The following is a 22,580-nucleotide window of genomic DNA, read 5'->3' on the forward strand; positions in this document are numbered from 1 at the left end:
AATATGGACAATTTTTTGTGGTTTTACACACAATTATATGCCAAATTGATATCTTATAAAAAACTATTTGCTGAAATATTTTGTTTCCATATCTTTTTTGCAATAAAGGCCATAAAATTACAAAGTTGTGTTAATATGAAGGAAACTAAAGTATTTCTTTTTGGTTGCATTTCAATGACCCATAGAATTAAAAAGAAATTAATCTACTGCACGCATATTTTAATTTATCAACAGAATTGGTAAAATAAGATTTTCAAGGAGAAAGACTACATGCTTTTTTTTGTTCTTGTTTTTCTTTTTTTGTTTTTTGCATTTTTTAAACACAAAAATTAAAATAAAATAAGATAAAGTTATGAATATCTACTTAAAAATTCACAATATCTCATAATAATTTTTTTTACTAAGTTGTTTTCTTTAATCATGTTAATCAAAATGTTTCATTCAAACAAAATATTGAGCTTTTAACACACACAGTCAATACACACAAATAGCAATATATTTTAGCACAATTAAACATCATTTTTACTGTGACGTTATTGTATTAAATTATGACGGCAATCAAGGCTACTGTGAAGCATCCGAAACGAAGTTGTGTGAAAATGTATGTGCAGACCAAGTAGATTGGGACTCGGTAATTGGATCCTTGCATCCCATTAACATGCAAATCTTCAACAACTGCACAAAGATTCAGGGACATCCAATAACCTACATTGGGATTAAAAAGGAGTTCAATGTGTATTTCACAATGTTCATTCCTCTACATTCATCATATCTTAAAAAATAACAAGTATATCCTCATATTATAAACATGTATGAGGAAAAAGAGTTCAAAGACTTTTTAAAACCCTTTTTATCTCTCTGATTCACTCTCATTTTTCATAAAAATAATAAAGGAGCCTGACAAAAAGTATGTGAACATGTTTATAAAGGTAGATCTGTACAAGGTTAAAAAGACTATTCAACCAATCATGTAGATGTGTTCATGAGCTATTTAATTCTATAGTCCTCTTGCATAAAAGTAACAAGATCCTCACATCTTTAAAAATGGTGTTGATGTATTTCACAAAATTTTAAAGTCACATGATGTAAAAGGGGAAACATTTTCAAAATTTTAAACAGTTTAATGGACAAAAAACAAAGACAAAAACAATTTAATCTCATGTGCCCAGAGATAATACAAGCTGTTTCCCCCCTTAGTTAAGACTTTTAAAGACATTACAAATTTGTAGCATGTTTTATATTGGAAATGATTTGGTCATGAGAAATTCAAGTGGTTAAATGAAAATCTGATGCTGACTGTGCTTTATATGGATTAAAAATCAACAGAAGACAATGGACAATTGTTGATCAGGAAATGTAACTTCACTAAATAATTCTAAAACATAATGAATCCTGCAAAAGACTTCATTTGTAGTCTATCTCTTTTTTTGGACTTTTCCTAAAATGATGTTGTTCATTTTGGATCTTATTACCGCTTCTGACCGGCTACGTAATGTTTTATATTTTGACTGTGCATATCGGATTGCTTTGGTGGACACATTCATTTTTTTCTTAATCTGTATCCCAAATGCTTCCATCAGTTCTTCTTCCTCTTTGTCTGTCCATCTTCTTTTACAACCTAAAATCAGAAAGAATGTGGCCATAAATGCATAGCAAATAAACTGCATACTTTTTATCTGGGTATAGCTTGGAACTAAATTGGTTATGAATACGAGACTCAAGTGCATCACCATGGCACATGGCAAGCCAGAAATGAATGTGTATAGAATAAATTCATGTCAAGCTTTTTATATAGATTTAAATGATTTATTTATTTCTAATGTTTGATGTTGATCTCCTATGCTGCAGTTATTTATCAGAGAAAAAAAAAAACAGTACATCATTCATGACAGGTTGAAATGCCACTGCCTCATAAAACCTAAGGTAGGATTTTGTCATATCATCTTAATTTGACTTAATGATATACATGTATTAAGCTGCGATAGCCCTAATCAAATTTAGAAAATTATAAACATTTTCAGGTCACTAGGAATTATGATTATTTCTGACATCACCATAATACTAGAGAACCTCATAGACTCATTACAAACATTCAAAGTAATCATTGAACAAAAGGCCCATGGACCACAAGACTCATCTGAGTAACTATGGCCCTTCTTGTTCTTAATCAGCGAAATTTCAAAGATCATTTCAGTCCTTCTACACTGTGTCAGAAAGTTTTCACATAAGTATCATCTTCTCTGGCTTAGTGGTTATTGAGATTTTTGAAATTTTAAATGACCCAACCCAATTTTTACTATTTCTTCACTATCTCCCCTTAGAAGATGAAGTGACACTTTAATTTGAACAAACATGAATCCCCTTCATCCAGGGATACTCTGTGTTAAGTCTGAAATTGTCCAGTGGTTCTGAATAAGAAGATGACACTGTTAAAAGTTTACAATGACAACCATAACAACAACGATGTCAAACAATGGACACATTTTTATCAGAAAAGCTCATTTGAGTCTCTGGCTCAGGTGAGCTAAATTTTTCTTTATTTGATATATTTCATCCATAATAACAAGGATCAAAAACCACTTTAAAGTAACATTTTCTTAATTTTGTTTTAAAGTGATATACTATTGCAAATTCTTGAAACCAAAGACTTATTTACCTTTTGATCTAATATACTGTGGCTGTTCACTATCTGAATTTGAGGGCTGTTCATGATCTGAACAAGATGGTTTATCTGCTGTGGAACTAGATGCCAGATCTACTGTGGAACTAGATGCCTGATCTACTGTGGAACTAGATGCCTGATCTGCTTTGAAACTAGATGCCTGATCTACTTTGGAACTAGATGCCTGATCTGCTTTGGAACTAAATGCCTGAGCTACTTTGGAACTAGATGCCTGAGCTTCTGTGGAACTAGATGCCTGAGCTACAGTGGAACTAGATTGATCCTCCTTCCCAGCCAATTCATAATCCAGATCACCATCCTTTGATGAAGGTTCAGGAAGTTCTGTGAATTAAAGAAAACGTCTAATTTTACATATAACATGTATTATGCATTATATCATATATTGCAAAGACAGATACAGTGGAAACTGAAAAATCAAATTGTCTTGGAAGTATCGATAGAAGTTCATTTTTATAGTCTTTTATTTTTTTTTTATGTTACCTATGTCAGAGGACTACCTTTATTAATTGAGTCTCACAGAGTGCAAAATGTGAACATGGCTTGAATATGCATAGAAAGTAGAACCATAAAATTCCTAAATAAGACCATTGTGAAATACTTTGGTTTGCAACAAACATTTCCAAAGATGCATCGACTGGTCATTTGATGGCCCAGGCCACACAGTGTGCAAGATAAGACCTTGACCATGTTGATTCTGACAATGCATAGTCATACAATTCCAAACTGAGACCAGTGATCCAATTCTAGTTGCAACAAATCTTCCCCAAAATATGCATCTTGGAGACCTTGTCAAACAGCATTAAAATTCCTGAAATACTTTCTGAAACTAATTAACCTTCTTATCATGTGTGAATTTATGACATAACATTGGTACTTACTAGTAAATAAGCAAGGGTATCCCAGCAATTTTTGTGTGCGTCTTAAATTTTTGGAAGTTTTTAAAATGCTTAGCAGATGCACATAAAACTGCATCTCCATAGCCTGTTGTCAAGTAAATGGATGTTTTAAAAAAATGCACTCTCTTATATTGGTAATGTGAGGGAAAAAAATTAAGCTTGAAGTACATACTTCTTTATATCAAAGCCATTCAGCTCACAAAAATATTTACATATGAAAAATTCATCACATTTAAAAAAGCACAAAAAATCTTTTCCATAAGCACAAAAGTCCAGAACATCCAAATTTAAATCAGAACAAAAGGAGCATGCTTCAGAAAATTGAAAATTGTCATTGAAGGCAAGGAAACCAAATGCAAACTCATCTGCCATGTTTTGTATCATATCTGGGAAGATTTTTGGATGATTAAATATGGCTGATAACTTCCTTCCTGCACATGTGCAAAACAGATTTTAAAAATTATTGGGTCAAAAAAGTATATATTAAATTAAACATACAAATACCAAACTATAGGGTTGATTTCAATGTAAACTTCAAATGATTAGAAATCTTGTATGTATATATATGACTGTATCTTTCACACACTCAAAAAATAAGATCTTTCAAAACAAAGGAACCCTCTCATTACTACTATCTTTTCTTTTGTGTCCAACATTTTTTTTTTCTGATGGAGCAAATCTTAAACAAATGACTGGACTTATGTGTAGATTGAACTTAACTTGTATAAGGAAAGGTCTGTTTGGATTTTTTAACCAGTACATAAAACCATATTGAAGAAAAAGTTCACACTAAAATGGAACCAACAGTTTTCTAGTTATAATAATAATAATAATAATAATAATACTTTATTTAAAGAGGGTAACCCGATTAGTGCAATTCCTCGGGGCCCTCTAAACATATTAATAATAATACAAACAAGGAATTATTTTATCTCGGAATAATTATTTTCCCTGGAATTCACCTTTTTCTTGTTGAAGAATTATAGTAGACCCTATATTCCTTAGTTACATGAGAAAAATTCTATTGTAGTAATATTGTGACTAAGTAATGATAGTACAGTTATTACTCATAATGTTTCTTTGTTATATTCTGTATTTATATCCATTTTATAGAGTCTTCCTTTCTTTTGTTGGTTTTGCATTGTGTGTGACTGTTTTTTTTTTGGTGTTTTTTTTTATTTTTATTAACTTTATTTATGTAAGATTCAAACTCATAATAAGATATATACTAGATCTACTTCCGGTAGGGAAGGGGGGTGGGGTTAGCTTTTCAGTGAAAAGCTAACCCACCTTAGCTTTTCACTGAAAAGCTAACCTCTCTTAGCTTTTCAGTGAAAAGCTAACCCTTAACTTAGAATGCAGTTCTGTTCCAAAGTAGACATCAAATGGAATGCAATCCGTAACTCCTCTCTGGGAACGTTAAATTAATCATTAGAAATACCGTTGAAGTGTTATTCCGCAAAAAAATTCAGCTTGAAAATAAAACCAAGTGGAGACTTGGGTAGACCTATGCGATTCACCGAATTCAGCGCTGTAAAGCACAGGGATTGCGATCGAGACGTACACAATCCTGCCTGCGGTATCGGAGGTCTATAAAATCACCTGTTGTAAAGTTACAATACGACATATCTCAATACTGTTAAGCGTTATTTACAGCACAGACTCCAACAAGACGACATCCATTACTCCAGAAGGTGGCGTCTCCGCGTCACTTCCGTGTCTGTGACGTCGTATTCTCTATGCACTGACAATGAAAATTGATCGGTGGATCATGTTTTCTTTACAAGATTTTATTGGATATGTCTTTATTCGCATATCTTATCAAACTCTGCCGGGAGCAGGAATAAAATTCATTCACGCGTGATCTTATAAATTATATAGAATATGTTTACACACTTATCATGCTTATATTAGTAGTATTTTCTGATTTTATAGGTAACGTTACATATACAATGAACACGATGAATGCTCTAATATAGGCCTATAACATGTATCTAGACAGATTTAATCACGTTGAGCAAGTTGTGTTCGATCATTTTATATGTTTTGATGTCATTTTATTACGGCTTTTTTGACAATTATTCGGATTTGTTATAACTGGTATTCGATTGTTTTCCCCTCTATTGGTTGGAGTTTATTCTGTAGCCCAGATTATCGATGTGTAGATAACGTCGTTTTTCTTTATCACAAAAGGAATCAATATTTTAAGTTCAGTTACTTTATTTTAATCTCTCATTTCCAAAACCAATATATAATCAATGTTATTCTAATATTTATTGCCTACGAGATTCTCCACAAACCCATTAAATATATATCACGAGATGTCCGTGAAAATTTAAGTTGTTATGCATCAAGATAGACTTTATTTTTTTGAAATTTCTGGATCCGCCATGATGTTTTGCCAAGTTAAAAAGCTCATATTTAGTGTGCAAATCTTGCAAGTACATCAAAAAATGACGTAGATTTTATTGTTACGTCATGCAGCTGTACAGTGGAAGTTTCGACAGTCTTCATGTCAAAAGGATAGGCCTAGCTAAGGGGGATGAAGCAATCTCAAGAAGACAGGGGATCTGAAATCTTTAACAAAACTAATTAATCTCTTTAAAAAATCAATACATATATATTTCAATGCTCTGTATTCATTATTATAATAGTATGTCAAACATTTGAACCCCGCTATTTTGTAAAATTTATATTTTCAACATTAATTAGATGATATTTCTCTCGAGTGCATTTTTTCTTCATTCTTTCTTTGATTTCAACATATTCTCCTAGCCTAAGGATATCATTCCCAATAGAAATTGCATTACTTTCAGAGAAAGCATACGGTATTCAAAAATTTTATCGTTTCCTCTGTTGCAGTAACATGTTTAAATACATGTATTTTTTATAGCATTCTTTAAGCAAATATTCTTTTCCCAGTGTTCTAACTTGTTCATGGTGCGAGTATTCAAGTATTGTATCTTGTAATTTGCATGTTCATATTGATATAATAAATGCATAAAAAATCCGTTAATCTATTTTACAGCTGTTGGTCTATGTGTCTGATGCATAAATGTGTCACTGCTTTATATAAATGTTCCCACATATATTTAATCCTAACACTTTGCACCCTTGCTTGCTTTAGTAGTATATGCACCCTTGCTTGCTTTAGTAGTATATGCACCCTTTGATCCTTAATCACCCTCTGCTGTGTGCTAGCTAGCTTGTAATACAACTGCATGGTGAGCGGTATAGTGCATCACTGCATGGATCATTAACCAGTCACTTTCAGCACAGAAACACTGGGGGTTCTAGCTAGTGCTACACCTCTAACCTAAAATATATGATTGATTTTGGTAGCAGACATTGCTTAATATATAAGCAATCCATATATATCATGTATATATATACATGTCTGACTTTCCATAAAGCCTGAAATGCATGGCTTCAATGGTGTAATACTATAAACAGTGGAATGTTACTTTTTTCAAGTATTATTTATCATTTTTGTATGTGTGTTGTTTAACGTCTCTTTCTAGAATTTTTCACTCATATGGATTGTTAAAGCCATACACAAATTATTATCAATTCCATTGAATTGTACCGTTTAGCATTACGTCACAGCCTACTTTGACAGCTGCACTCAAGGTAAATAGTACACGCCTCCAAACCGAAAGCTTTTTTGATTGGTAGTTTCTCATTATCCCTGATTGGACAATTGGACAAGCGCCATTTAATTAGAGGTTACTCAAAGTTTTTCTGCGAGGGGGATCCTGTCTTTCACCCGGGGGATGTTTTGATAGCTGACACCGCAGCAATACACCACAACAGGGCAGAAAGGGAGCTTCACAATTATTTGCCAACAGTAGGCGTCGAATATTTATTTATTTATTTATTTTTTGCCTACATATTCCCCCGATTTGAACTCAGTGGAAGCAGTGTTTCGTAAAATAAAGAAAATTCTGAAAGCAGACAAATACATCACATTATTGAATGTCGATTTGAAAATCGCTGTTAATAAGGCTTTTAAGGTGATAACGTCAGCTGGTATACCTTGTCGTTTTTCAAAAATGCAGAGTACATTATTAATTATTAAATTGAGATAATTGCTCTCTGTGCATGTATATTTTTTTTGTATTCTTTTCATGATATCATATTATGTGATAAAGAATGACAAAAAAGGCTGCAACTCAATCTAATTAAAATTAGATTTGTATATCCGCTTGTCTACGAAACGCTCTACAGAGCTGGTATACAGATCTAATTTTAATTAGATTAAGCTGCAACTAATTTCTTATCTTTAAACAGTCTGATTTTAGCAGGCGGTAGCAACAGTTTCCAAAAAGGCAACCCCCCCCCCCAAAAAAAAAAAAATCTGACAAGCAAATAAAAAAAAAACTACACTGACCAAAAGTGAGGGGGGCAACTTCGATTATCTGACAAGCAAAAAAAAAAAAAAAAAAAAAATTCACCGTACAAACCGCGTTCTACGGGCCTGTTGGGACCCGATAATGCAGATTATAATGAAAATTGGGAATAAATTTCAACAAACCCTCATATTAAACTATTGGATTATCTTCTATTAGCAGACCGAGTATAATAATTATTTTTATTTTGAATATCAGAGAGACCACGCAATGATTTTTTCCGGGGCAACGCTTTTAATGACACTGGGCTTTTGTTTTTAAAGTGCTAAATCCAAAAGATCGGTTTAAGTAAATTGAACGTCCAAAGAAAAACACTTGCTTCATTCATTTTTTTAAATAAATTATGTATATAATTTAAATTCTAGAAAAATTGAGCTCTTTGCTTGCTACATATGTACATACAAGATGGATCCTAGAAATGAAAACAAACTGCTCGATGCATAACGAATAAAATTTAAGTTTCCAATGCATGTTAAAAATGGAACCGGAACCGAACCGAACAACTTGGACCTCGGTTGTCGGTTATTTCGGGTACTCTTGACAGCCCTATTATTAACCCATAATGCCGATAGCGCATAAAGATTGCCATGTTGTTATCTTTCTAATAATATGAAAATTTATCTCTGAAAATATTCACAAAACATCTTGAGTTTCGATGCAATGCTTGACTCCGCCTAAAAAAATGAGTTGACCAATCACACAGATCTTATACCAGGGGCGCGGATTGTTAACGCTGGGCGCATCTGTCAAAAGAGATCGTGACGTAATGCGAAACGGAATTGATAATTTAAAAAATCGAAAAGATTTTTATGATTAATCAGCCTAACCATTACGTGTCTATTACAACCCCTTCCATTCTTTCCTTGCACTCTTTCTCCTTTTCTTTTATCCCCCTTTTCCGCACTTTTTTTGTATTGTACATTTGTTGGTCGTACATCACGTGTATATATGTATGTGTCATTTTATTTGCATTAGAGAGGACAATCTAAATTGGTAAAACTTGTGTCCAATCCTGTTGATTATGTTTCAATGAAATATGTTTAAATACAAATAGATAAATAATTTTAACTTTGTCAAAACTATCTTATGACTAAGATCTGTCTTAAGGATGGAGTCTTATCTAAAAAAAAAAAAAAAAAATGGAAATTTCACGAATTCAGAAAGGCAATTTCAATAACTGATGATGATATCAATTAGATTAAGTTTGACCGTCAGCTCAGGTGAGGGTCGTTATCTTATCCCTAGACATTAAGAATAAGAAATTACTCTTGCAAGTCAAATGATGCCTAATTTAATTTTACATATACAAGGATCAAAATGATATTAATACAGTTTTTGACCGTTTGATAAGAGAGAAAAATACTTTTTAATTTTTTTTTCTAATAATGAATTTCATTTACCTCAGAGAATTCCTATTAAGCCTTTGACTGCTTAAAAATGCTAACCGAATTCATTATTCTGGAGAAAATCTGAGAAGCAGAAAATGAGATATTTTCATAATTTAAGTATACGTGTAACGTGTTCTGGACATAACTCAAAATGAAATCCGTTTCAAAGTTTAAACCCATTTTACTATGTCGCTTTAAACCTGTATAAATTTTTATGTATTCGAACATGTTTTTGCTGTGAATGTATTTCTGTTCAAATCTTTACGAAAAATTGCATAAACTTACGTGTACCTCTTAGTGTAGGTGTGTTTCTAAAGATGAATGTGAGTTTACAAAGAAAAACACACAAGTCGCGGTACACATGGAAGGGGGTGGGGTGGTACAGTTATGCGTATATGCGCGCACCATTGAGTGCATGTGTTCCTAAATATCCAACTACATGTACTTACGATGCGTGAAGACACTTTATTTATTGTTTAAAACTCTCTGTTGTCTATATATATTTAAACCTCCTTGTATTCCTAAATGTCTGCACCTGTTTATGGATGGCATTCGATACTATCATTATAGTTTAAACTGAGAAACTAGGTTTTTTCCCATATATTATAGAATTAGTGAAGAGGACTACATGTTTTAACCGACTTATATATATATATATATATATATATATATATATATATATATATATATATATATATATATATATATATATATATCTGTTTTAACTTTTTATTTATTTTTTGTTCTGTTTTTAACTGTGTCGTTAATTTATTTAGGATTCCATCTACATGTATAATTTTATATATTAAAAGAAAAAATGTAAATTTAGAGAGAGAGAGAGAGAGAGAGTAAAATTGCTTCATCAATATTCAGAACCATAAATTTTTCTACGATTTTGACCCCTCCTCCTTTGACCACAGTGGTACTATTTCCTGACGCAAGTTCCCCAAAATATGACGTCACATTGCTAGGGGTACATTCATAACATTTGAGTATTCAAAAAGAACCTGCGTGATCGAAAGAATTCCAGGAGGGAAGGAGAGGAAGATAACCCCTAGGAAACAGCTGGTAAATCTTTTTCTTGTACACTGTATTAAGTATGAATATATATATTTCTCATTAATGTTCTTATTATGAATTGAAAGATGGGTGCAATATTTTTTTTATATGCTATACACAAAAGAATAGTCTATTTATCAAATTCTTTCGTGATAAATCCATTATTTCATATTTGTGAAGGAAGTTTAATGTAAATTGTTAAATCAATCAAGATGTGACATATAATTTTGCGTTCGCTTTTTTTTTTGTGTTTAATTATTTCCTTCTTTAACATTTTCTTTACATTAATGACGTAAATTAATGTCAGCTTCTCAGCCCCCCCCCCCCCCCCCCCCACACACACACACATACAATCTCTTATACACGCATACATAACACCACGAAATAGGTTTTTTTCACTTTTGGGAACTGAGTTTAATTTTTTCCATGTCGAAAAATTTCTGTTTTGGCTAAAGTGCCCTCCCCCCCTCCGGGAAAAAAAATCCAAAGACCCGCGCATGCTTTTAATGTACATTTCATAATATTTAAATAAGACTGCGTTTTGATTGTCCTGTTAATATCTGTTTTGTCAGTGTATCTGGCATAAATGAAAGTCTGAATATAAAAAAATCAGTACCTAATGTCTTCAATATTGATTCTCTATCATTGCTAATCTAAAAGTTTTTGGAGCATAAATTTAGCCAAAATTCCAGGATAAATATGGAATCTCCGTAATAGTAAACAGCTCTGCGATAGAACTAAGTTTAAAGAAAGCATAAAAAATCACATAGCTTATTCTCTGACTTTAAACAGGTTCTATTGCATGTAAAAGTAGTAAACAATTGAAAACAAATCCTTTCATCTGCACAATTTGGCTTTGGGTCTTCTATTCAAGGTAGTCTGATCTCGAAGCATATATCTGCCTTATTATTACTGGGAAAAAATGTATGAAAACACCTACATGTACATCAATTTCCTGGATTTGCTTTGAAACACATGCATTCATTATATACATGTATAATGCTTTGCGAGGAATGGGCGGATTAAATACGCATATTTAATAATAAGAGCAATTAATCGGTATCGATTAAACATAGTGTAAAACAAAAATTAGAATGTTTCCAAAATATATTCCCACTGTGAAAAAGACATCCCCCCAAAAAGAAACACGTACTTATAAATAAACAAATATTTATTTAGCTTATAGAATCAGAAAATAAAGTACTAGTAACAACAAGTTTTAAACATTAAACCCTATTTTAATAAAAATAATAATCTTTACAAAACTTAAAGGTAAATTATACAATATTCATTAAAGGACATCTAGCAGTTTAGTGTCATAAATGATATTTAAAATTGTGGATCTATCGTTAAATTTTTCAACATTACAAAAATACATGATTACGACACACGTACGATGTTTGACTCGCAGTGCCAGTGCCCTTTTAGAGACGTGGTTATCTGTATTTATTAATATTAAAAATTTCATTTGCAATTAAAGTGTTGGAGAAATGGCTGATATCTTTTGATTCAAGTGTCCAGCCAGGTCTTGAAGATTATTGCTTGTGCAAGCCAAACAACGGGCCCTAATTAAAGTACATTTACGGTTAAGCATTAGAAACTGATAAACTGTATATAATTTTGGATGTTCATTTGGTTTATAAATTATTATATTTATCTTACTGACGACGACGATCTTACTATGGCGCTGATATTTTAATTGTGGCGGAACTGTGGCCGGGCCGCCACGTTAAACAACCCATGGAGAACCCTGTGCATTTTATTCAAACTGATCAGAGGTACACATACAACCCCCCCCCCCCCCAAAAAAAAATAATGAAAATGAATGAAATTAAAAAAGAGGGAAAATATTTCAAGGAAGTCAGTCAGCAGCATAAATTTGACCCCCCCCCCCACACCCCTCCTTTACACATTACTTCTTTATTTTTTGCTGTAGCTGTTTAAATTAAAGCTGCTAAAGAATGTTTCCACTTAAGCATATTGCCGTGGCCCCTTTTTCGAATCCCTCTAACATCTTCTAATTAACTCAAATCTTAATTATTTTACACCTAACCCATATTTTGTTATCTGTGTGGTACATTACTTGCAAAAATTTACATTGAAAATGGCCCTTTAGTTTTATTAAAGGTAATTAAAAATGCCCACTAGTGGGTGTTAATTCCGGAATGTTGCGCTTGTCCGAGCTGGGTTTTATTACCGTTTTAATAGTTTTAATAGTTTTCTAGTTATGAGTCGGACATGATTTTTCCATATTTGGCCATAACATCTTAATTAAAGGTCAGAGGGACCTACTTTTAATGCGCGGCACACCTTCTACCCAAGATGTATCAGCTGACAAAGTTTGATAATTCTAAGCCTAACAGTATTAAATTATGAGCCGGACACGAAAAAGCTAACAGACGGACGGATGGTTTTTGTGTGTTGTCCATTTCCATATGAGTGAAGGCTTTTAAATTTTGATGAGACGTGACCACTGTGGGAAAGATGCTTGTAAAAATTTACACGATTTAAAACCTCTGAATAGCCTCGCTTGAAATGCACACAACTGAGTTAAATAACAGGGTAACACAGAGTAGGGGGCTAGTGTAAATTTCATGGTATCTGAAATAAATATACGTGCTAAAAGCATTAAAAAAAATTTCCAGTTTTATTTTTCAATCGATTTCATGACTTTTCTTTACTTTTATTTATTTATTTATTTATTTATTTATTTATTTATTTATTTATTTATTTATTTATTTATTTATTGAGGGGGGGGGGTGTCATTTCTTTTGTAACAATTTTTTTTAACAAAATTTAAAACAAGCACATATGTCTTCTTCATCAACATTCAATTAAAAGTTTTTTAATGACACATTATTCATTCTTTAAATTTGACACTGTCATACAGTAATATTTTAGCAAAAATTATATTCTCTGCGATGGAGGTTACGATGGTGAAGCCCAATCTTCAACGGGAACTCTGGTAGTTGGATTAAAAAAAAACATTTTTCATCACACAACAATATGCCATTGACCAACTTTCTAATCTTCTCAAAAAGCTAACCTTGTAAAGAGGAAATTTTAGAGAATGTAAATATAAGCCTTGAAATCTCGTTTTTTGATGGCGTCATCGTATATATATATATATATAGATCTATATATATATATATATATATATATATATATATATATATATATATATATATATATATATATATATACGTAACATCGCTTGGCCAAGTGTTTTTCGGCATGGCCAGGTGCTGAACAATTTTACACATTGAAAAAAATTAATGTGCAGGCTAGAGCATTCAAGTTTATATGTCGCTGGATATAGTACGTATTGCACCTGTAAAAATCAGAAAATACTACTAATATAAGCATGATAAGTGTGTAAACATATTCTATATAATTTATATGATCACACGTGAATGAATTTTATTCCTGCTCCCGGCAGAGTTTGATAAGATATGCGAATAAAGACATATCCAATAAAATCTTGTAAAGAAAACATGATCCGCCGATCAATTTTCATTGTCAGTGCATAGAGAATACGACGTCACAGACACGGAAGTGACGCGGAGACGCCACCTTCTGGAGTAATGGATGTCGTCTTGTTGGAGTCTGTGCTGTAAATAACGCTTAACAGTATTGAGATATGTCGTATTGTAACTTTACAACAGGTGATTTTATAGACCTCCGATACCGCAGGCAGGATTGTGTACGTCTCGATCGCAATCCCTGTGCTTTACAGCGCTGAATTCGGTGAATCGCATAGGTCTACCCAAGTCTCCACTTGGTTTTATTTTCAAGCTGAATTTTTTTGCGGAATAACACTTCAACGGTATTTCTAATGATTAATTTAACGTTCCCAGAGAGGAGTTACGGATTGCATTCCATTTGATGTCTACTTTGGAACAGAACTGCATTCTACGTTAAGGGTTAGCTTTTCACTGAAAAGCTAAGAGAGGTTAGCTTTTCAGTGAAAAGCTAAGGTGGGTTAGCTTTTCACTGAAAAGCTAACCCCACCCCCCTTCCCTACCGGAAGTAGATCTAGTATATATCTTATTATGAGTTTGAATCTTACATAAATAAAGTTAATAAAAATAAAAAAAAACCACCAAAAAAAAAAACAGTCACACACAATGCAAAACCAACAAAAGAAAGGAAGACTCTATAAAATGGATATAAATACAGAATATAACAAAGAAACATTATGAGTAATAACTGTAGTCTATCATTACTTAGTCACAATATTACTACAATAGAATTTTTCTCATGTAACTAAGGAATATAGGGTCTACTATAATTCTTCAACAAGAAAAAGGTGAATTCCAGGGAAAATAATTATTCCGAGATAAAATAATTCCTTGTTTACAATTACATGTATGAAAACATTGTACACTAATTAAATAATACAACATGATGGAAAAATACAAGTACAATTAAAAGTTTAGGACATGGAATTACGTTACTTAAACAGTGTTGCGGCAAGTTATAATAAATTTTTCCACATTTTTACGAAATGTGTTTACAGTTGGTGAAAAACGTATATACAAAGGTAATTTGTTCCATAAATGAACACCGGAATAATGAAAAGAATTTTTAAATTGATTTGTTCGATATTTCGGTAGACGAAGGTCATAGTTGGTTTCAGATCGTAAAACATAATTATTAGAAGAAATAAATTCAAAAGAGTCTCTTAAATAATCAGGTGCCATACCATGAAGTGTTTTGTACAGTAATACATATTTATGAAAATCAATCAACTCATATATGGTAAGCCATCCAAGTTTTTCAAATAATGGTAGTGAAGGGGCATCATAAGCCACATCTAATATAATCCGGGCTGCCCTTTTTTGCAATTTAAAAACTCTATCTATGCCAGCACCTGGCGCATTACCCCAAATAGTTAGACAATAATTTAAAGAAGGCAGAATGTAGGCATTATAGAATAGTTTTCTTGTGTGTAATGGGAGAAATTTTTTAATTCTGCGTAAGGTATATAATTTATACGTCAAAGATTTACAAACTGAGTCAATATGGTAATTATAGCGCAATGAATGATCAATATATACTCCCAAAAGTTTTTCAGATTCAACATTTTCAATTAATTTGTTTGAAGCTTATAAATTTAATTCAGGAGAATTTATCTTTGATTTTCTATGTTGAGTTCCCATAAGCATACATTTTGTCTTATTGGTATTCAACACCATTTGATTTTTGGAACAAATGAGCTGGACATGATTTTTCCATACTTAATTTAAGGTCAGAGGGACCTACTTTTAATGTGAAACACACCTTCTACCCAAGATGTATCAGCTGACAAAGTTTGGTAATTTTAGGCCTAATAGTATTTAAGTTATGAGCCATACACAAAAAAGCTAAGAGACGGATGGACAGACGGACATGAACACCATAACATAATACGTCCCATCTTATGTAGGTCATATTTTTTTTATATAACAATTTCCGGCCAGTTGGTTTCGAAACAACTGCCATTTTAAACAATACACTCGTAATCAGTAAAGTTTATTTAACAATAAATGTTTTACATACCTTTTTCATTACCTGGTATCACTTATATACATCAGTGTGACACTAATTACACTTGGGATGATTTGTTTAAGTAAACAGAGACATGCTTGGAATGCACTGTCAACACAATATCGTTACATGCTTGGGGTTACAGAAAAAAAAATTTAGGGACATTGCTTTTAATCTATCCCAATCAAATAACAATTAAAATACAAACTAAACTTAAATACATGTAAATAAAGCTTATAGGTAAACTGAATTTGCCAAGAAAATTTAAAGTTGTATCCTACTTTCCTTTTTGAAATGATACGAATATTTTTAACTTTTTAAACTTTTTCTTTGAATTAGTTGTGCTGTGAAAATAAGAGATACATCCATATTTGCATTTTTGGAGGTGCGTTTTATTTATAGCAACTGCGTTTTTCTCAGGATTTTCCCCCCAACTTTGGGGGTGCATCTCTTCCTCAACTCTTTAGAACACAAAACTACCCCCATACCTCCCTTCCCCCATACAAAAAATAGGGATCCATCCCAGTAGATTATTTTCACTGGAATTGCCCTTAGTAAATAAAGACAAGAAGGCATGAAAAAAATTCTTTACAAAATAATTACCTTCCAGCTGTATGTCTTTCATTTTCTTTCCTGCCCATTCATTGACTTGACCATTCTCCACAGCATAAAGCATCCTAGCAACCTAAAACATTTAAAGATACATGTATTTTATAAAGACCTTGCAAGAGATTTGTTAATGGCCTAGCATTACTTATCAGCATAGGCAAAATAGATGCTCTATTAATTACAACTAAAGTATGATTAATTATTGCATACTAGCCACCACTCTTTTTTATCTTTAAATTTCATAATCTTCTAGGATTGATAGAGCTTTTGCTCTGGAGGATTAAATTTTTCCTGTTTGGAAGTTTGACCTAAAATGACTATTATATACAGTTTTTCTTTTTGGCACCCTTTTATACCTATAAACAATTTTGCCCCTTTTAAATTTGCCCAAATAGAGTTGTATTAAAGAGATAATGCCATCTTCTTTCAATTCGACCATTTAAAATTCACCCACTTGTGATGAGGGTGAAAGGGGCAAAAATTTCCCTGTATACAGTACCATTTTCACCTGTTGTAATACTGGTATGTAAAAACATGACTAGGATACCTATTACACAATAATAGGTATATATGTTGCACAGGTTTTCGTTTTCCTGTGCAGGGGAGGATTATAATTCTACCACCTGAGTGAACTCTCCATTGTTGGTAAAATGCTAAGAGATTTACACTCTAGTACATGGTGAAAATTTAGATAGCATGGTCATCACATTATGACATACAAATATGCACATGAGCTCTTAAAATGTTGTCACAACTAAAACACTTCTTACCTTGGATAGCTCAAGCACTGATGATGACAACTGATAGTATTCCTTGTGTGTTTTTACATCATGTCCAAGATGTTTAGCAAGTAGTTTTAGTTCTCCCTGTGTCATATCCAATATCTATTGAAAAATCATTGTAATTAAATAAATCATATTATCAGAAATAATCATCAACTTACCTAACTATTTAAACTGGAAAAAGCAAGAAAAAAGACAAATAATATTTGACGAGAACACCAAGTGCTATGTACTTACTTGGGATACAGTTGCAATGTATTTTCTCAATGATGTTGATGTAATATTTTCTGGATGTTTTAATCCTTCACATTTTCCCAACAACTCCTTCATTGCTGTTGTCCCAGATAATGGTGTATTGGAATTCAGTCTAGCAAACATGTATTTGTTTGTTGGGCTAACTCCAACAGCAGATCTGAGTCTTGTGAGAACTTCTAATGCTCTTTTTGAATCAGGGGTCAAAAGAATATATGCCTTCATATTTTTTTTTGATTTCCCAAAACCTTCGACTAAATCCATTCTACAAGAATAGAAAGATTTTTAATAAGCTATGTGCAAAAAAAAAAAAAAAAAAAAAAAAAAAAAAAAAAAAAAAAAAAAAAATTAAAAAAAAAATTAAAATAAAAATCTGTACACAATTGTTATCTGCTTTGGCTACTCCTTACAAATATAACAAGTACACTGTAGACAAAGTCAGACGTTGCTTACATTTTACAATCTAAAAGCATAAGATATAAACGGATGAATAAACTAGAAATATGTCCAAAGTACATGAATGCCCGCTGCAGGTATATGTATAAGTAATGCAACATGATAATTTGTATTAGTGTATGACGTTTGATGAGAATATCTTGAATAGTTTAAAATTAAAATTGAAATCTAAAAAGTTGGATATAGATGATAAATGATCACCAAATTATGTACAAGTGCATAAGCTTACACAAAAATATCTTAAAGGGTTTCTTAAAAACTAAGCAAAATGCAAATTTAAAGAAAAGTGAGATCAAGGTCACAGGAAAGTTCAAATTCAAAAGTTTTTGATGCAATTGAATAGCTCTCACTAATATGTATCAGCAAATTAAGTTTGATAAAATTATTTTGAATGGTTTCTTTAAACTGTGTTAAATGCAAATTTAAGAAAAGTGATGTCAAGGTAAAAGAAAGATCAAGGTCAAAAATGCTGATGCAGTTGAATAGCTCTCTTATAAAAATCTATAAACCATAAAAAATATCCCATAAATACCATAAACACTTATGGAGGCATATGGAAACTATAAAATATAGTGGTATCTAACTTATAGACTATAATTTGTCTTTCTTTTATAATAATGTATCTGTGTAAAATTGAATTACCAATTAGATTGTGACCTTAAGTTTGTGCTGCGATAAATTCAAGAATTTAATTTTTAAAAAAAAATTTATCAGATTTCCCCCCCCCCCCCCTACCTTTTTGCAAAGTTTTTTTCCATATCTGTCAGAGATTCTTCAAATTCCTCAGTTGAAGTCCATTTGGGACGTTTCTGAAAATACTCCACAGGTAAATCTTCTACTTCTGCAACCCTCCGTTTGTTGAATAGTATCAAACGGCACATTGTGGCCTTTGCTAGCCGATTCCATGCTACATGTAATTGATCTTCATTACTTTCCAAAATTTGCTCAGATTCTTTCATTTCGAAGATGAGGAAATCCCTGAATTTTACCAAGTCGCTTGTGCTAGGTATCTTGGAAGGGTTGTTTAAATTGGCAACCCTCTTTCTTTTCCTTGCTGGTGCATTGACTCTAAAACCCCATTCAGAATCGAAGAGATGCTTGAAGTTTTTTGATGCATCCAACATTGTCTCGTCATTTTTCCTTACTGCATAGCCATTCTTTACCATTACACAATGACCTATAAGATGGCCAAGTTTTGGGCCAAGAGATGGCACCTCAGAGGACAGCTCATTTGCATACTTCACAATTTTATCAAAATGATCTGGCGACAGTAGCTTATTCAACGATGGTAGTAGTATGTCTTTACTGGCCATGATTACTAAACGTGCAAGGGTTCTGCAATTTGAACTCACTCTATGCATGTCATTTTTTTTCTGAATTCTTTCTTCTCCCAAAGCTTGAACTTGAATTGAAGCAAAGTTTTTAATTATAAGATCCTTCTTTATGATTTCTTTTTCTTCTCCATCATTCATTCTCTCTAACAAATGCATAATGTTACTTTCATTTTCATCAAACAGTGAACCATATAGTAATGTTCTCCCTTTTCTAACAAAAGACTTTCCCAACTTTTCATCCTCATCATCATCTTCGTTTTTAACTGAGGCTAATTTGCAACTTTTTGCATGGTGCCACAATAAATTCTTCAGGAAGAAACCCTTACAAAACTCACAAGGGAGATATTCATCAGGTGAATGATTTGACGAATCTGGACTTTCTCGTCTTGCTGTTATAAACAGACCACCGTTTTTCAAAACTTCGATGTTATGTTTATAGTTTCCCTCATTGATCAATTCCAGGAACAGCATTCCTCTCTTCTCTGACTTTTTTGGCAGCATCTGAATTTCCATTATTTTCAGTTCATTCTTATGGGTAAGCAAATGTCTGGATATTTTAGAATGTATTTCCTTATGGCAGAAAGTACAGAAGTTAATCTTGTCATATCTTTTCTTGCACCCAGGCTTTGGCAATGCTTTGAGATGCAGATGAATTCCTACAAAGCAATTGTAAATCTTATTATACCTATTTTCTGTGGGAAACTTATCTTCAGCCTACATATTTTGACTTCAATTACAAGATCTGTGATGCTTGTGCCTTGTCAATATACACATTTCAAACCTTCTAAAGCAAAGTACCAAGCAAGTCAAACTGATATACAAGAAAAATAGGGATGAACTTGCCAGAATGACTTTGGGTCAAGGTTATGACACACCCATAGGTAAGAGAGTTTTCTTACCAAATATGAAATTCAAATGATTCTCCATTTAAATGATTAAGCCCAGGCAAAAATGTACTTTTTCTGCCAATGACCTTAAACTTGCAGGAATGACCTTGGGTCAAGATCAAGAGGCACCCTCATGTCATAAACAATCTTTGTACTAAGAATGGGCTTCCAATGATTCCCCCATCAAAAGTTATAGCTGTACAAGATTGAACAGACAGACAAAGCAGGGCTCTAATTGGCGACTAATTGAGTCGCCATGATGCCTGAAATTTTTAATAGGCACCTAAAATTTCTCTGTAAGCTGCCAAATTGGCAACCATTTTTAAATTGACTTGGTGATCATCAAATTGCTGAACTATAAACATTTTCAACATTATTTTATAAAGAGCAGAAAAGAAGTATAAAAGTTAGCAATGGACATGTCTTCATATATTGACTAATATAAGTTTTTAAATTGGCGCCTCAGAAAAATTTGCCTGGTAACTGCAATGGCGACTAAATTTTTTAATAAGGAGCCATCTGGCACCTAATTTTTTTAGGTCACTTAGAACCCTGTATAGGGACAAGGTGATTTCTTTATACCCCTCTTCTAACTATATTTTGGGAAGGTTTAATAAATTGTTGTATTTATTCATTTAAAGTACATTAAGCCTGTCTTGTAATTATGTTGTTATTAAACTGCACTAATGGACAGCTTGGGTATCAAACATAATTTTGACAAAATTTTAAGACTTCAAAATCAAAATTATGACTTTAAAAGTCTGTTCTCACTTTATGATCTTTGGGTCAGATGTTGATTTCCTTTACGATGTATACACTGTGTATGGTGTTTCATTGAAAGTAAAAAGCGATCGTTTTCTACAGCCCGTAACATTTTTACTATCAAAATGTGATGTCACTTCCGTTTAATCCATTGATTGAATTTCATTTTGATTTTAGTGTGAAATAAATATTTCCTTTTTCAGGTCATAGACACACTCAAGGTTGAAGTATATATATTATTATCAAATAGATAAAATATTTTGTTATATGGTAAATAGAATATTTTTCACTCAGTTTACTGTTAGAAATACTATTATTTTCCTGTCTACTTATTTTTTTTATAACTGGCAACCAATTTAAACAAGAAGTCTGTGAGCCAATCCTCACTAATAATACCCCCGCTCTGATGTGAATACACAAGTTCAGTTATGGACAAACACAGTGATAATCAGGAAATTGACATTGGATTAGTAAAAAATGAATCCCAACATATGGCATGCCTAAACAAACATTGTGTTAAGATTTCAAGCACCTGCAATGAGTAGTTGCTGAGAAAACTGCGACCAAAATTTGTTATTTATGGTACAGACAGATGCAGGGATAAACAGGAAATTGACATCGGATTTGTTCCAAAATGAATCCCATTATATGGCATGCCTAAACAAGATTGCGCTAAAATTTCAAGCATCTGCTATGAGTAGTTGCTGAGAAAACTACGACCAAAATTTGTTATGTATGGTACGGACAGACACATGGATAAACAAGAAGTTTACATCAGATTCTTACAAAAATGAATCCCACCATATGGCATGCCTAAACAAAGATTGTGTTAAAATTTCAAACATCTGCAATGAGTAGTTGCTGAGAAAACTGTGACCAAAGTTTGTTATGTATGGTACGGACAGACACATGGATAAACAGGAACTTGACATCAGATTAGTACAAAAATGAATCCCACCATATGGCATGCCTAAACAAAGATTGTGCTAAAATTTCAAGCATCTGCAATGAGTAGTTGCTGAGAAAACTGCGACCAAAATTTGTTACGGACAGACACACACACAGCTAGACACACAAGGGTAAAACAGTATACCCCCCTCTCCTTCGGAGTGGGGGTATAATTAAAGGGACAAGTGGTTAGAACTTCATAGTTGTCACATAAGATGATGAGTAGTCTTTGAAGTTTTCTTTTCCCACCCTGCACATGCTGCACCACTCCCACATTCAGATATCATAAAATTCATTTAAAAATGATAATGGCAGCATATGTGTGTTGATCCACAATACTTAGGTTAGCATATGAAATATTTGAGATAGAAAGATAAGACAGTACCTTCACTTGATGCTTTTTCATTTATTTGAACACTGTCCTTAGATTGACCTTCACTTGGCAATTCTTCATTTATCTGCACACTTTCCTTAGAATGAACTACTGACTTGGAACCATTTGTAAAATGGCTCCTCCCCTTGGACACCTCTAGTTTAAGTTTCTTTTTACTCCTTAACTCATTCAGCCCCAATGCCGACTACACTC

General features: G+C 32.6%; 1 protein-coding gene across 1 annotated transcript; it reads right to left on the minus strand.

The window, feature by feature from the left end:
* Window positions 1-464: 464 nt before the first annotated feature.
* Window positions 465-22,544, minus strand: LOC133178689 (uncharacterized). The gene is made up of 7 exons (XM_061313409.1): window positions 22,380-22,544; window positions 18,799-20,053; window positions 17,593-17,872; window positions 17,344-17,457; window positions 16,445-16,649; window positions 2,657-3,004; window positions 465-1,618 (listed from the first exon to the last, which is right to left on the minus strand). The coding sequence occupies exons 2-7, from the start codon at window positions 19,908-19,910 to the stop codon at window positions 1,416-1,418; spliced, it is 2,262 nt and encodes a 753-aa protein (XP_061169393.1). The 5' UTR covers window positions 19,911-20,053; window positions 22,380-22,544; the 3' UTR covers window positions 465-1,415.
* Between the last annotated feature and the right edge of the window lie 36 nt (window positions 22,545-22,580).

Source organism: Saccostrea echinata, unplaced genomic scaffold (assembly GCF_033153115.1).
Source record: "Saccostrea echinata isolate AGI-Se365-2 ecotype Australia unplaced genomic scaffold, CSIRO_AGI_Sech_v1 ptg000003l, whole genome shotgun sequence".
Taxonomy (NCBI): Eukaryota; Metazoa; Mollusca; class Bivalvia; order Ostreida; family Ostreidae; genus Saccostrea; species Saccostrea echinata.